General features: G+C 40.2%; 1 protein-coding gene across 1 annotated transcript; it reads right to left on the bottom strand.

Moving 5' to 3' along the window:
• Window positions 1–2,827: 2,827 nt before the first annotated feature.
• cp (ceruloplasmin) lies at window positions 2,828–16,543 on the bottom strand. Its single transcript, XM_020651556.3, has 24 exons — window positions 16,264–16,543; window positions 14,953–15,197; window positions 13,589–13,801; window positions 12,699–12,872; window positions 12,520–12,611; window positions 11,139–11,301; window positions 10,898–11,036; window positions 10,649–10,788; window positions 9,325–9,465; window positions 9,177–9,221; window positions 8,867–9,081; window positions 7,986–8,136; window positions 7,623–7,835; window positions 6,817–7,021; window positions 6,322–6,461; window positions 6,083–6,211; window positions 5,731–5,837; window positions 4,878–4,933; window positions 4,640–4,711; window positions 4,255–4,346; window positions 4,023–4,162; window positions 3,876–3,932; window positions 3,087–3,192; window positions 2,828–2,980 (listed from the first exon to the last, which is right to left on the bottom strand). Exons 1-24 carry the CDS (start codon window positions 16,422–16,424, stop codon window positions 2,955–2,957), a joined length of 3,222 nt encoding a protein of 1,073 aa, XP_020507212.2. The 5' UTR covers window positions 16,425–16,543; the 3' UTR covers window positions 2,828–2,954.
• Window positions 16,544–17,329: the final 786 nt, after the last annotated feature.

The following is a 17,329-nucleotide window of genomic DNA, read 5'->3' as shown; positions in this document are numbered from 1 at the left end:
ATGAACACCGCCCCTCTCATTGTGGGTCAACACACTTATTGTTTCCACTGCAGTGGGACCCCTGCAGGTGTCTAATAAACTCGAAAATACAAGCAACCTAACGGCATGTGACAGACTCCGCTCAGAGCTGAATAAACTAAAGACTTACAAAACAAGAACGCAGTCTGTATCGATAAACAGGCAGAGTCCTCCTCTACACCTTCTGTCCCGTCCCTCTGACTCCCAGACTCGAGTCCTACAACACTGAACTGATGGAACACACACACACACACACACACACACACACACACACACACGAATGTTATCCACCATAAAGATAAAGACAAAGACAAAGACAAAGACAAAGACAAAGACAAAGACAAAGATAAAGACAAAGGTAAAGATAAAGATAAAGATAAAGATAAAGATAAAGGTAAAGATAAAGATAAAGATAAACTTGATTGATCCCCATGGTTGAACATTTTTGTTGTTGTTGTTTACTATAGGCTACAGGACATCAGCTACCCTCCTACAACCAGTATGCTGCTCATTAATGTAGTATGTAGTATAAACTAGTACGCAGTAACTTTTACAGGAAGTCAGTCAACCTGCCAGGTAAGAAATATGCTTGACCGTTGAATGTTTTTCAACTACCCACCACCTCGACCAGTGAGTCAAAAAGTTAATTTCTGACTCTTCTAATGGGGCAGACGGACTGATAAAAGTGTTTCACCTTTCTAACATTCAACAAAAAAATAAACATGACACTGTTTGAAATCACTACTTAATTTAGAAGCAGGAGCCACACTGTGTCCCAGTGTCAAAAATAATGTGACTCAAGGTGACCATAGGATGATCAATATTAACAGAACAGGCTTAATCTGATGATTACACAAACAAAGACATATTCATTACGGCTGCCCGAAAGTGTGTCAGGCAAGTTTTTTTCTAGTTGAATTTGACAGATGCTTCAGCACGTCATTGAGATTCAGTACAGGTTGAGATCAGAGCTGCCATTATTGGCCACATTTCATGGTCTGGATCTTTTAAATTCCATTTCCCCACCAGTTAATGGAGGCCTGCAGGTGGCTGCTTAGACACTGATCTGCACTCAGTACTGTCTGTGTGTGTGTGTGTGTGTGTGTGTGTGTGTGTGTGTGTGTGTGTGTGTGTGTGTGTGTGTGTGTGTGTGTGTGTGTGTGTGTGTGTGTGCGTGTGCGCGCGTTTGAAAGGTAATTCTCACAATTTCAGATCCCTTTTGAACAATAAAAAAATTGAAAATCAGAATAAAGTACCTCAAAGTGCCCTGTCAAAGTCTATATTTATTTTAATAAGAGTATGTAAGACTTTGAGTCTCTCAAAAGTGAATCACAGCATCTTCTATTTATGGATTATATTTTGAATATCAAACTGAATCGTTGAAACACTTCTTTAAGACACTAGACTCCAGTCTGTCAGATAGATATTTATAAACCATCACACACCAGTAGTGGGAGTGATTTGAGCTGGTTAAATTTTGTATCAGTTCTTGCACTCTTCTGCCTGCACTCTTCTCACCTGCAAGCCCCCATAAGATGGTGTATCTGCGCTGATGGATCCTGACTGTCCTTGTTTGCGGTGACACCAGCTGGAAGAACAAAGGAAGAACTGTCTGCTCATTGACGGCAACTTTCAACACAAGCTGAGCTCTGCATCAAATTACACCCCAGATCCCCCCAAAAAACATGCTACTCAGCTCCACTGGACACAAAGAACTCCTGCATCCTTTTGTTGTGTACTGAATTCATCACAGCCGATAAAAAAAGTACAGTCCTGACACTGCAGAGGGACATGTGTCTGTCTGTAGTGATCAAACCAAATCAGTCCGAAACCAGACTGCTAAAGCTGAAACTCCTGACTCAGTTATGGTAACAACACTGCCACCTAGTGTTGGCAAAGACTCTTCCCATGTGTCAAAAAAAAGATCAGTTAAAATACCCAGAGACCCAGAAGGGGAGTCTACATGATCTCGATTTGCTAATCCAATGAAAGGCCAAAAGAAACTGAGAGAAGTGCCCTATTTTAGATATCTTGCTAATAGCTGTACTCGACCCCCTTCTCTACTTCCATGGTTTATCATACCTTTGGCATTACAGCCATGTGACATAACAGTCTTGAGCACAGATTTTGTCATGCCTTGCTGATATCTCTAAATGGATGAAAGAATGTCGCCCTCAGCTCTGCATACCTTTGGGCTCCTTTTCATCTCTGCCAGTCTCTCTATACAACCACAGATCAGCATCCAGCATAGACCAGCAGAATATACCAACAAAGTTTGCCTGGGAACCTGGGTGTCATGCCTGATGTCCAGCTAACATTTAAGTTTCACATGGCCTCAATAGCTCTGTCATATCAATATGCCCTTTAAAACATCAGGGAAATAAGATCTACCTGTCAGAGCATGCTTCACATCTCCAGGTGATGCCCACTCACATCAAATACAATAACATCGTGCTTGCAACAGAACAGCTCCTTCCTACCTAATCTCTCTCATCCAGATGTTCACTGGATAAGGGAGTATTGTATACTCTGTATTTAGAGAGATACTGTATATATTTAATTAGAATTCAAGGACTCAGATCAGATTTGAGGTTAAAAAAAAAACAACACATCTATCTCACATTTCTCAGGGCTCTTCTACCTTGATGCATCGTTGCAAAAAAACTAATCTTCACAAATTTGTTTTTGGTTCTTTAAAGCCTGGCAGCTGTACAATGACTGCTTATTCCCAGGCCTTAGTGCCCCCTGCTGCCTGACTGATGCTATTACACTCACACATAAAAAGTTACATGAAGCCTTAAAAGCAACCTTCAGTTTTCATGTTTCTTTCTTTATTTTGCCATCTTACAGTTTTTCCCCGTCATCAAAACATATCAAAGCGTTTATTTCAGGTGGACTCTCCTGTTGACTCTCCTGGATTGGTTTTCCTCTACGGTTCAGCCAATCAGCCTCGTCTTCTTTTCTGTTCAGAGGAAACAAACATATGATTTCATGCACAGCATCCTCAATAGCCTCGCTTGTTATTTCTCACAGTGTGTATTTTCTTATTCTCTATAGAGTTTTCTTACTTTTTAAATTGACGGTATACAACGCCTCCATGCCGCCTTTGAGGTGGTCAGTAACATGACAGTGCAGAAGCCAAGTACCAGGATACTGAGGACGCATCTTTACTGTCTGAGAGAAGAGAGAGAGAGAGAGTGGGGAATAATAGCTTTATTTATATAGCACCTTCAAAAACAAATGTTTACAAAGTGCTGTGACAGACAACTCAAATACAGCAACACGACAACAGAACAGAGATCAACAGAGAGGGCAAAATTATAAATGTAAATAACAGGAATAAGATTCAACAGGCAGGTATGAAGAGGCAGTTCAGTACAATGAAGGAAAACTAGTTTAAAATCAATCAGGAGACAACAAAATTAAAATTGATGGAGAGTGGGATGACATCACATCACAGGCTGTAAACACAGAATGAAGATAAAAAGAAGAGATAAACAGGACATTGGTTAAATGAATAAAGCAACAGAGAGCTGAAGAGTTAAACGATTAGGAGTTTAAAAAGACTAAGAGCAGTAAAATGAATTCAGGAAGGGAAACACTTAAAGGCTAAAACATTTAAAGAAGAGAAAGATAAAAAGGTTAAAAGCAATAAAATTAATAAAAGGAAGGGATAGATCTTTAAAGGAGAAATCACATAAAAGCAAGTCTATAAAAGTGAGTTTTAAGAAGTGATTTAAAAGATGCCACTGACTCTGCCCTGAAAACTCTTCTAGGATACCTAGATCTATGATTTAGCAAAAGACAGGTTAAAAAAAAAACATTCTGAATGAAGTCGGGATGATTTGAGGTTTTACCTGGAAGGTGGCTGGAAACAGTTCATACACATCAGTCTGATGGGGACCTCCACCCAGCTGGAGAGAGAGAAGAGTCGGTGTAGAACATGTTTGTAAAATGTGTGACTGTAAAGGTCAGCGTAGCATGTTTTGTTTTGTCTTATCTACCTTATATTCGACCATGTGTCCGTGCCAGTGTACACTGTGTATGTCCACGTCGCTGCCCATTCCCATCAGGTACCAGTACACCTTATCGCCCACCTCCATGTTCAGACCATTCACATTTGCATACATAAAACCATTGATGGCTGAGAAGCACAAACAAACACGAGGTGAGATGTCTTTAGATGAAGCAGCAGAATGTCAAAGTGATGCTCAGTTCATTTTGTGTTTATCTCACAGTGCATCTTGTTGCTCTCTATAAAGGTTTCATCATCCTTCAGGTTTGCTCGAGGGGTTCTGATGTTAGTCCTGATGTTTTCATCTAGATACCTGGAAGCACAAAAGTATTCATTTGCCAAATATTGTACGCTATAAATCCTTAAGTGAATTCTACTGACAGAGCCGCAAACAAAAACACGACACCATTTGAAGATTTAAGGAAGGTACGCTGGTTGTGATTTACACAGTCGGTTGTAAAATGAGCTGTTTCAAATTGAACCAGTTCCCCTATTGTAAAAGTGATCAATTCAAACCGTTGACTATTCAAATAACACTTAAATATATTAACAATTTAAAGGTCTTCAAATGTATGGTTTAAAGTAACACGTCTTGATTGTACTCACCAGCTTTCGTTCTCATCAAAAACCAGGAAGAGCAGAGCAAACTCTTCTGCTTCTTTCTTCATTCCTAAAGACCTGAAAGCAACACAGTTTTTAAAACTCCACCACAGCACGTTTAATGTACGGGTTGTGAAATGCAGAACAGCACATTTATAAAACACCCACCTGCCCTGTGAAGCCATGGAGATCACAGAAGTTAATAGTAAAGTGAATAAGGAGTGGTTTGGTGAGAAGCACTCACCTGGCCCAGCTCCGGCGGCAGATCACCAACGGACCAATCAGACCGCTGTAAAGGTCCTGGAAGGTAGAAGATTACATAAGTAGGTGTGTGTGTGTGTGTGCGTGTGTGTGTGTGTGTGTGTGTCTGCATGTGTTAGATCTTGTTCATCTCACATCATGGTGAGGGGGTGCCCTCCTTCATTCTAGGGGTTAACACCTAGTATCCCCATACCTTAAATACCGGTAAGTAGATTGTAAACAGAGGCTGGGCTCAAGGTTAGGATGAGTTAGGTTTAGTCAGGAAGCTTTAATACATGGGCACTTTTTCTACCAGTCAGTGTGCAATAAATAAGCATCAATTTTCTGACGCGTTGTCTTTTTCTTTGATAAATGAATCAAAATGAAAGCGTTATTTTGACTGCGATGATAAAAATCTAAAAACCAAAAGGAACTGTAAGTAGGAGGGACGTTAAAACAGATTCAAAAGTAAAAATCTAGGGGCTACATAGTCCATAAGGTAACAGAGTACAGGCGTCTTCCCCTGCGTCAAAAGTGCCACCTCCTCATTCATAAAGAATATATGTATTATACAACATCACAAAAAGCATTTGCATTGTTTCCTGACAGGATCACAAGTGCAGGATAGACACATAGACAGTCTTCAGTGTATCCCTCTCCACTGCACATATAAAATATTTATAATGTGATGTTTTGGGAAACATGAGAAAAGAGGCAACAAAGGTGTTTTTAAAAGCCTCGCGTGAATAGAGAATAAATCAGCAGAGGTTGAAGCATTTACACATCAAGTGAAATGCTGTTATAACAACAACACTTTTCCCCGTCCTCTGTGTGTGTGCTTATGATTCAAAGCATACCTTGGCAACATCAGTTGTTGAGTAGTATGCTGACACAGAGCACTCCTCCTGCTCTGTGGTCGGTCCTGTTTTCTTTGTGACGTACCAGTAGTATGTGTGAGTCTCACCTGGGAAAAAACATTTTATATTATACGTGGTTTGTGAGGAAAACTGAAGTTAGACACAGTCTGGTGCAGCGGCGATGAAGGACAGATTCTACTGACACAGACTAATACACAGGCATTTGGTTATCAGGGTGGAGTCCTTTGACACTCTCAGATAAGTATTGCACTTAATAATGTTGTAAAACATGAATTAACAAAGCATTGTTGTGGAGTTTTCTGTGCTCATTGATTTCCCTGCTTCTCTGTACCTGCTGGTGTGTTGTAAACATCAGGAGTGTCTGTCTTCACTCCATGAGCGTGGATGGAATAAGGCCTGGTCGCCATGTTTTTAAAAACCACCGTCACCTTGTCTCCCACGTCGGCATTAATCATCGGACCTGAGAGAGGGGAAAGAGTTGTTAGAACAGGACTAATCACAAACTAGCTTAACAACAGCTTCTACAATATAGTCACACTTTTATACATTTCTGCAGCCTGACAGCCTTACCCAGAATGCCCAGGTGTTCCATATCAGCTGTTCTTTCCACCTGTTTGGTGAACTTGTCATTGGTGAACTGGCGGTAGACCACCTTCTTGTACCGGGAGCCTATAAAGCCGCCCTGCTGGTCCAGGAAGACGGTAGCAGGACTGCAGACGAGAAGGGAGACGTGCTTATTTAGCATATGGTTTTGTATGTGTGCTTGTGTTCAACCTGCAACAACGACATCATGTGTATGTGTGTTTGAGCATGCACAACCATTTCCATTATTTTGTTGCATTCATCTTTTTTCATCTGTTTGATAACATTAAAATGTCAATATGGTAGAGATGATACAAAAAATGAGAGCAAGACATAAATTGTGAATATTTTTACATCTCAACATTACTGTGTGTATCGTGTGTGCTGATAGTTAGGAGATAAGAGGTATTTCACATCAACCCTTTGAACCAGCTGTTTGTCATTTCAAACTTAGCCGCAGCACCTGTGCAGGTCGTGCCGTACCTTTCCTGGCCGCGGAACATCTCAGTCTCCCAGGTGCGGTTTGGAGAGTAGTCCCAGGTGGTTTCCATGGCAGCGATGTAGAACTTCTTTGAATGCAACATCGTCTCACCCTGCCGCTGAAAAATGCTGCACTTCTGCACTGTGTAGTTGGCTCTCATCCCAGCATGGTAGTGACTTAAAGTCGCTGAAACCACCTCAAACTGACCTGAAACACACAGAGGCTGTGACAATAACCGAACTGAAAACAAATTTGGATTTCAACCTTTAATCATCTGAGATTTAGAAGCACATACTGTTAATTTTACCTGCAAATGCCTAACAATTAACTTCAGTAACCAGACAGTTTTCATTGAGCGTGGATGTTCTTAAAGCTGTATTTTCCATTTTAACCTTTTTTTAATAAATGTTTGTTGAGACGTTAACTACGGTGGCCGACAAGGAGCAACCCGACCTGCAGTGGCCAAAATGATGTGCAGCAAATACAGGGACGATGTAAATTCAAAAGCAGAGGCAACAGTCCAAAACAAATGTAACAGCTGAAAGGTGCTGCAAAGGAAAGGAATGTGCTGCAAAACGCCGAAACAACTGTATTCAAATGCAAATACATAAATGACACATGATCAAAAATAAATGTATTAAGAAAACATCTGCATTAAGAAAAACGCTGATCTGTCAGGAGGTCGTGTCCCCCCAGGACAACAAACACAATTTCTCAAAGCTGTGTGGGTTTTTGAGAGAAATTGAAGAAATTGGAAGATCTAAAATGTGTAACTGAGGGTTTTGTATACGTGCAGAGAGGTGCATACCCATGCTGTCTGGCTCCATGGTGACAGTGCGTGAGATGTGAGGGAAGACGCTGATGGTGTCTCGTCTGTTTTGGCGATAGATGAAGCGGTTCCCCTCAAAGTAGAGGCTGATGATGTCCTGCTCTGAACCCAGTCCTGAGAGGTGCCACGTTACTTTATCTGCCTTGCACATGGTCAGGCCTGGGAGGTTCCTGTACACAAACCCATTGATGGCTAAAAGAGCAAAAAAAAACATCAAGTTATTAACTCGGAAAACTATTCAGGGGGGAAAAAAAAGCCTTTTCTTTCCTGGAGATGAAGAGTTCACGTCGATTGATATGAGCCTCCTTATGATCTGTGTTTGGATATTTGCCTCCTACACACCGTGCATCTTGTTGCTTTCTACAAAGCCCTCTTCCTCCTTGTTAACAGTGGTTGGAGCAGTGGCGAAGGTCCTAATGTTATCGTCCAGATACCAGCTGAGGTTCTCATCAAACACTGTAGCCATCAGATGGAACTCTTTCTCATAGTTTTTCTACAAGAATGGAAAGACAAAATAAAGAGGAAATTATCTGTATTGTGGTTTCTTTTTTACCTCTTGGCTTTAAAAACTAGCTGTCGTTCTTTTTCTGTGATTTCCAAACAGTCTTTATTTTCTTGATGGTCACACAGTCACATTTATACTTCTGGTTTTTAAACCTGCAGTTATTATTCAAATACTGCGACACTGACAAAGAGTACTGTCGCCCTTCAAACTCCTTTATACATGTAACATTTATAGAGCAACATTATCATGTATTTGCAGTCGAGTTTGTGTCCAGATGTTGAATCAAAAAAATATTATTACTTCTCCTTTACAGCCTCAATGTAGATGTAAACAAGAGTGTGAAGATTTGCTGGACCTGCAGGTCAAGCACAGTTCTGGATCTGATTTATATTCGGTTCTACTCTCTGCATGGTAGAGTTTCAGATCACATTTGTGAATGCATCTATGACCTTTATTCACACACAACAGTTTTCTGAAAGTCTTCCTCAGCTCATGCAGCGATGTCCACTACAGAATCCTGTCTGTTTTTAATCCAGTGCTGTCTGAAGGTCAGAACATCACCGCCACCCAAATCTCATTTTCTGGCCTTGTCCCCTGCACACGGAGATGTCTCCCAACGCTGTGATTATTTTAATGATGTTCTGTTCTTTAGATCAGCATCATGTTGACACTTATTTATCTTCCTTCATGAATTCAGTGTCTGACGCTCTCTTCTCACCTGTACTTGACGCTTGAGTGATCCGGGCCGACAGACGAGGAGCGGCCCAACCAGTCCAGAGCTGGTGTCTTTAACAGGATCCACTCCAGAGTAGTACATATATGTCAGACAGTCAGCCTCACCCTGTGTCGGACCAGCACCCACGGGCACCGTCCACTCATAGGTGTGCACCGTCCCGGGTCTGACCAGAGCAGCTGGGGGAGGGGTCACCACTCCTGAATACAAACATATGAATAAAAGAGAGATTGTTATTATATGTTGTTGTATATGCTTACTTAGAATAGAACATGTCACTGAGGCTTTAACGCACTTGGTCGTCTATTTAGCTCTCGTAGTTTTTTGTCTGTGTAGGACTCTGAGGAGAGAAAAGAGAAAAGATGGAGGGATTTCCAAAGTTGAGGACTCTTTCCATGTGTATAAAAATAATAGTTTGGTGTACAGTATGTGCATGTATTAACCTTCCAGTTCGTTGTAATAGAGCGTCCCATCCTGCTCGATGTTGTACTGGACACCATGTGGCTGCATGGTGTAAGGCCGGCTGGCTTTGTTCTTGAACACTACCCTGATCGTGTCCTTTTCTTCCGCTCGCAGCACCGGGCCTGCAGACATGGAAGAGAGACGTTAATTTACTGAACACTTTCAACAAAAACCAGTTGATGGTACATACTGTAGATGAGATCCTGCTGAAATACTTCAAACATGTGTGGTGTATGAAATGTTCAGTCTGAAATATTTCTGAAACTTCTGAAACATATATTGGTCCTTTATCATTAGCTTGCCACTTAGCTAAGGGGAAGTGGAAGTAAAATCAATCCTTCATCAATGATGATGCCAGAGGCTCAGAAAGTAAAGCAGCTTGTTTAGCTTCAGGACTTTGTCATTGAACAGGTTGATATTTTATTATTTGCTGTTTTTCTGTTTTAATAAACTTTGAAGACATGTAGCAGCTTTTGCAGCACTCAGGTTAAAGCATTTCCAAAAGTTAAATGTCATCTATTTAAGCCCATAAAATGTATTTGTTTTTCTCCCCGTCAAAGTAAAACCAAGCCACACAACTCTTTTACACCCTGAAAACATTTTTTTAGAACCTGAGTGCTGCAAGTAAGTACAAATGTATTTAAGTTTTTTGTTATGTCCTCACACTTCTCTTCATTTTAGAGAGAAATATTGTGCTTTTTACTCCTCTAAAATTATTTGACAGCATTATTAGGTCTATATATGTTTAAGGAAAAAAATGAAGAGTGTATAAAACACGATGCTTCTTGTATATTCAAGTACAGCTGAAATACTTCACTGACCAGATGGTGAAAATGAATGTGAAGATATTTTGTTTTTAAAGTAATTTCATGCAAAAACATTTCCTGCTCAAAGTGTCACACATGTGAGACTTTTCTAACTTCAGATTCAGTCATTGAATCTTTAGGGTTAGTACACTTGTGATGATGATTAAGAAACCAAACAATCCATCTTCAATCATCAAAATAATCTGCAGAGAGACCCCAATCAGGAACATCAACCCTGACCTTTCAAAATAAAGGCTTACAATGAGCTCCAGCTCAACGAAAGTGAATCAGTATTATCCTGATTTTATTACATGATAGTATTTTTAATACATTGTATACCTTTAGTTTGGATGTTTCCTTATGTTGTGCTTACATACTTTACTTTAATTTGTAACAGATTTAAGAGTGTGCTATGGTAGTTTAACTTGATTAAAGGATCAGAACATTTCTCCCACCCATTTTTCTGAAATTTGACCATCTCCACCCCAGCCTGGATTACCCAGAATTCCAAGGTGTAGCTCCTCTGGACTGCGTAGCATCTTGGTGTTAAAGGTGTTGTCAGTGTATTCCACGTAGCGTGCCTTCTTATAGCGGCTTCCGATTCGATTTCGTCCTCTGGTCACGAACATGTCAGCTTCTCTACATGCACACAAGAATAAACAGAAATATTTATGTTACTGAAATGTGTTTCAGCAACGTTACAGCGACTGTTCTGTGGAAATGTGTGTGCGTGCATTGAATAACAGACCCCTCAGTGGGTATCGTAGGAGCGTAGTCCCACACTTCTTCTTCAGCAGCAATGAAATACTGTCTGAGCTCGCCGTGTGGGCGGGGCTTATGGACGTTAGGGAAGCACTTCTTGATCTCAAATATAGCCTGCATTCCAGCTGAACAAAAACAGGAAATGAAACTCACACCATAACATGCAGTTGAAATGTTTATCCAGTACAGTGACAGTGTGAAATAAGAGTGGAGGCTGTAGAGCTCACCCATCAGATGGTCATTGACTGTACACGTCAGCAGCCAGTGTCCGATGTTGTCAGCGACCATTTCAGCTGTAGAGCTGGAGCCGGGGAAGAGGCTGATGGTGTCTGTGTGGTGATTCTGAGTGGTCAGGATCTGGCCATGGAAATGGACTGAATGCATGTCCACCTGTTGTCGACGTTTAGATTGAAATCATCAAATATCGATTCAGCTGGTGGTTCACATGCTTCACATATTAGCTTTAAAAAAAAAACCTAATAACAAAAGGGGTTCATTTAGAGGAAAGACTTTTTCTTTTTAAGTTCTGAAGTGAAATCATGTATTTTTTTAATCTACTAAATGAGGGTTAACTTTGGAAATTCAACGTTTTCTGCAAAGACCCTCAGTTTGAGCCCCAGTAACTGGGAGGACTATACACACAGAAACAGTGGTTCTCAACTGGTCGAACCTCAGGACCCACCAACTACTCCATGAAAAATCACGACCCGAATTTCTTATATTTTTCAATCAATCTGTTTTAATTTAACAAAAAAGTGTGCCGTTTGGACTTCAGACGGTACAAAGCGTGATAGAACAAAGAAACTGAATGAAACAAACCTGTTTCTAAAAAAGGTCTTCATTTACTTTTTGACAGCATTTTTTCTTTTTTTCTTCCAGGCACACATTCGTGACCCACTGAAAACAGCTCTGCGACCCACTTTTGGGTCCCAACCCGCCAGTTGAGAACCACTGGTCTAAAGAGCATACTTTACCATGATGTCAGTATTCAGGCCCACTCAGGAAAACAAAGTGACCCTCCGTCCTGACGCTAAGTTATTTTTGTTTGGTCATGTTATTTTTGTATTTTTTTTCATTTCCTGTTTTATTTTGTCGCTCACCTTTGTCTCCTTGTGTTTCCCGCCTTGTGTGTCAGCCCCGCCCTGATTGAACCCACCTGTGTCTCGTTATCCCCTGATTGTCTGTGTGTATATAATCCCTCACGTTGCCAGTTTGTTGTGTTATCCTTCGTGTTACCTCTTCCTATCAGTTTCCTTGAGAGTTTATGTATCACCTGCCTCTTCCTGCTCCTCTGGATTTGTTTGTCTGTGATTGGACTTCTTGTGTACAGAACCAGACTGAAAATAAATCTGTCTGATTTTACTCTGACCCTGTGGAGTCACACTTTTAAATCCATTGAATTTGTCAATCTATTGAATTAAGACCTAGTTGTTTCATTTATTTTTTGTCGTCTTAAAATAGATTGACGCCACAGGAAAACCCTGTTGCACTACGTAAAACCAGCGTTATTCTACAAAATAGGGAAAACTTTGGAAAAGACAAGATATTTGACTGTTAGTGTGATAAAATGTAAGTGTTCTGTGTCATAGTAAAAATCACAATATTTACCTCGTTGCCTAAGGCAAACATATGCCAGTAGATCTTGTTTCCTTGGCACATGCTGAGTCCCGGCAGGTTACCATAGAGATAACCGTTTATACCTGAAATACACACTCAGTTAAAGCTCTTGGTCTATGTATAGTATGTAGATGGGTATTTGCAGGTGGATGTGTTAACTCCCCGCTCACCGTGCATTTTGTTGCTCTCAATGAAATCCTCGTCTTCCTTCAGACCTCTGGCAGGATTCGTGATGTGCGTCCTGATGTTCTCATCCAGGTACCAGCTGAAGTTCTCATCTGACACCATGAACAGCAGAGCGTACAGATAGTCTCCTGAACTGTCTCCGTATAAGTCCAGAGTTCCTAAACAGGAAATGAGAGCAGCTTTAAGAAACATGTGCGTTAATGTTATGAGGGCAAAACACACTCGGGGCCTTCATTTGAATTTTCCTCGGGATCAATAAAGTATCTATCTATCTTTAATCCATTTTCTCAATACAACTCTTATTATTATTGACATGACTTTATCTGGAAACACATCTTCCAAACTTAGAGCCTTTTTCAGTTATTTTCCCCACAAAATGTTCATGTTCAGACAATAATGGCAGCTATTTGGTTTTGGTAAGTCTATGTTGAATATGAAACTATTTCAAACAGCTTTAAAGTTTGTCCCAAAAGTTCACTTTATGGCCTTTGAATTTACTAAATAAATATTGTGAAAATACATTCATTCAAAAATGTTTGGGTATGAACAAAAAAAGATATTTCCCAACCAAGTTGGGTCAACTTGACTCATCAGGTGACAGACAAAAATGTAGCTTAATTCAGATTAAATCTGAGACCATCTTTTGGTAACTTTGCAGATTGTCCCTTTCTTCATTTGTTAAAAATCCTGCACTCAGAGTGATGATAAGGTACTGGTACAGATTTTTTATCAGCAAAAAGAGTTAAGTGTAATTTATAATTATAATGATAGATATACATTTTTGTCTTGGATACAGAGCAGCAGAATAAATATAGTGACTAGCTCAAGTTTGAACAGACTTAATTCCATCTGTGTACACAAAAGGTTTAGGTACCTCTCTTACAAACAACGAGGGGTCCTATGAGTCCTGAGTTGATGTCTTTTGGTGCACTGACATGGGAGTGGTAGAATCTGGTCATGCAGTTGCCATCGTCTGATGTCGGGCTGTGTGTCTCTGGGAGGGTCCACTGATACATTTTTGTTGCACCAGGAGCAATCGAGTCGTCAGTCTTCAGTTCAGGACCGGTCCCGTCAGGGTAAAGTGCCCCTAGAGGGAAAGATACAAGCGTTAAAAACAAACCGAAATCAAACATCTATCACAATGAAAAAGTGAAGCGCTTTTCCATTTTTTCAAATGGAAAATGTTTCAATTTTCAAAAAAAAGAGTTTCAGTGGCCGGTCTTCTGCACTGCTCTCAAATTGCCACAATTTCTGTATTAAAGGCTTTATAAGTGATTTTTTTGATCCAGCAGATGTCGCCCTTGAGCACCAGCATGAAACCAAAACAACTTGCGGTGCATTGTTGTGTTAGCATGCTAATGCTAGCGATCTTTATTATGCTGGTATCTTCACACTGCATGTAAATTTACCTGAAATGAGCGTGATCTAGAAACACAGTTAAGCAGTGAGTACAGTATGTTATTCTTCTTTTCTCTAGTCCCTCAATTAAACAACTTTTATACACGAGGGGAGGAGTCAGCCGCCGTCCTGGCGATGTAAACAAACAGAAGATAGGACTCTGAAAACTCTGAAAACATCACAGACAGTGGGACTCGGGTGTTACACCCATTGTAGACAGTCATGACTCACAGAGTTATTTTCAGAGGATATACTTGATTTATACATTTAAGTGTGAAAAATCACACTTAAATCTTTCATGTGACATCACATACTAAAGGAACTGCCCACCTGGCAAGCAAGAAAAGCTTCATACAACCGCACGCTACAGAGAAGTAACCAATCCCTGCTGCCTCCTGTGATTTAGCCAGTTTTTTGTTTTGTATTTAAACAAAAGACAGTGGTTGTTCAATTGGATGGACGTTCAATATCTGCCCTGGAGTCGTACTGGAGCTGCTTGTTTTTGCCATTTAACTTCATTAAGGACAACCTGGGTGTGCACTAACAACTAAGCCTGTTTCATCTGTTAAAATTGTCGGAGCTGCTATCAGTAAGTAATGTAGCCTTTCTCTGAAATGTTTCATCTTATACTAATAATTGGACCAAACAGAATGTGAATACAGTTTCAGTGCAGCCATTGTTACGTTAGCAGTAGCGTGCTAGGGAGATAACTTGATTTGTGCAGAGGCCTGAAAGTTCAGTAGTGGACGTTATTTTTTTCATATTCATAAACCATTACTTTGTTCTCTGGGTATCATCTTTCCATGCACAGATGTCTGTATTATTTGAATAATTCCTCACCCTCATTGCCTTTGCTGTAGTTGAGTCCATGTGGGTGAATACTGTAGTGTCGAGATGCTGAGTTCCTCAGGTGGACGATCACTATGTCTCCCTCTTCGGCCATTATGAGAGGTCCCAGGTAGCCCAGCCAGTCCGGCTTGGTGATCTCTGTCCTGTAGGTGCTGTCAGTGTACTGCTTATACACAGCCTTCTTGTAGATGGGGCCGATCCGATTGGGGCCTCGCTTTAAAAAAACAGAGGCTTCTCTACAGAGAGAGAGAATTAGCTATGTGAGTTTGTGTCTATTAATCTTTCATGAAGTACAGTTTAAATATTTTCAAAAACCTGTTACTGGCTGTAGTTGGTGAACACGCACGGTGGAGCAAGTCAATTCATATTGTGAAGTACTGAAGAAACATTACTACGTATACATGTGCCAAACATCAGAACCAAAGAAGGGGCTATGACTTAATACTGATACTAGTCTTAATCATGTCTCAGGAAATACAGTATATATATAACCAGGTTTCTCTGTGTGCATGTTACCACCAAAATCCCAAATAATCAAAACCAGGATAACGCACTCAAAGTAATCATATTTTGGATACATTTAGTTGTTGGCCTCTATTGCCAGACATTACGGCAAGTAGCTGTAGGGCCTCCATAATCCTACTTAATTAAACATGCTGTGCTCTTAATGTGAAAATACAGTCAGTTTGTTTAAGGGTGATTCCTATTTTAAAGACATGCTCACCAAATAGCAAAATAAAGGTTCAATAAATATTAAAAAGTTGACTTAACAGGTCAGAGTAAAGACGTAGAGGGCTTTTTGTTGTACAGAGCACAAGCGATAGAATAAACAGAACCGTACCTCACTGTCCATAGAAAGGTCGGTTTTTAAATACATACTTTGATTTTTCTTCAGTGGACTTAAAAAAAAATGAAGGACTTTTTTATAGAATATATGTTGAAAAACTTCCAGTAGGTTTTGATACATTTAAGATAAGGACAGTTTAAGATGCTAAAAACACATCCATGCTTTTTAATTGCAAACATGTGCAAACATTCAATAATGAATGGGAGTAATTGGTTAGTTAACCTGAGGATGGAGTAGAGGTAGGAGAGGAAATTGTAGATTGTAATGTGTTACCAAACCATACAGTGATTTAAAACATTCAAATAATCACATTGAAATGGAGGCAAATAAAGGAGGTATTTTGTCTCCTTTCTTGGCGCCAAAGAGGAGTCTTGTTCCTGCGTTTTGGATCAGCTCCAAGGGTCTCAACGACCGACTCCAACACAATCAAGACATCACACTGTGCTCCTACTCACTCGTCCTCCAGCAGGGTACAGTTTTGGATGACGTTCATTCCAGTCGGGGCGTAGTTCCAAGGTATTTCCTCTATCCGAAAGAAATACCCTCTCAACTCCCCGGACACACATGCTGCGACACAACACAGCAGCAACACCCTGCCTAACCCTAAAGGAAGCATTTTGGGTAGAGAGACCAACAGAGGAAAATGAGCCTGTATGTAATCCAGCAGATGATAATGAAGAAGACAAGCTGTGCAGAGAACAAACAGATCTATCAGTCAGTCCGTCTGAGAGACTTTAGACCCTGGTGGAGTCTTTATACTCCCTCAGCTTACCGACTGTTGGGAATACCCGAGTAGGGCACAGGGGTTGATGACCAACAGAGGAGATTTGAGCCAACCTATCAGGGCTCCACGACACCCTGCTTAATCAAACAGAATTTCACAAGAACAATCTTATTGATTGAACCCTCTTTGACAATGAAATGTGTATGTCAAAGAGTTGACATACACATTTCATTGTCAAAGTATAAAAAGACTTGAGTCTGAGGACAATTTATATCCAACTTTATCTCCTTTCAGAAGGAATAAACAGACTTGTACCTCACTATTGTTTACCTGTGCTGTGATGAAATCACTGACTTTTGGTCAAGTCAATACTGCTGTTTGATTTGAACTACAAACGAGTGAAAAGGCCCTCAGAAAAAAAAAAACATTTCAGCGTTCAGATCTAGTTTGTGTATTTTGCTTCTCGGTTCAATTATTAAATAATTGGTTTCATCTAAAGTCAATGAGGGTCAAATACCCTTACACTTGAAGACAGTTTGGTAGATTTATTTTATCCAGTCAATAGTTTCATATGTTTGATGGAGGAAGCGTTTTTGTAACAACATGCTGACGTGAAGGTCTTTCTGACATAAGGGTCAATAGCCACCTTTCTGTACTCTGCTTTCAGAGAACAGAAAGGTGGATAATAAAAATTAAAAAAATGTAATAATGTAATGTGTCTCTAAAAATACATTTCAGGACATTATTGTGACATTAAAGGTACAGTGCCATAGGCTTAAAAATGACTTTAAATGGGC

This window comes from Labrus bergylta, chromosome 6 (genome assembly GCF_963930695.1).
Source record: "Labrus bergylta chromosome 6, fLabBer1.1, whole genome shotgun sequence".
Lineage (NCBI taxonomy): Eukaryota > Metazoa > Chordata > Actinopteri > Labriformes > Labridae > Labrus > Labrus bergylta.
Note: the sequence above shows the minus strand (reverse complement) of the source record. Positions and strands in the feature narration are given on the sequence as shown.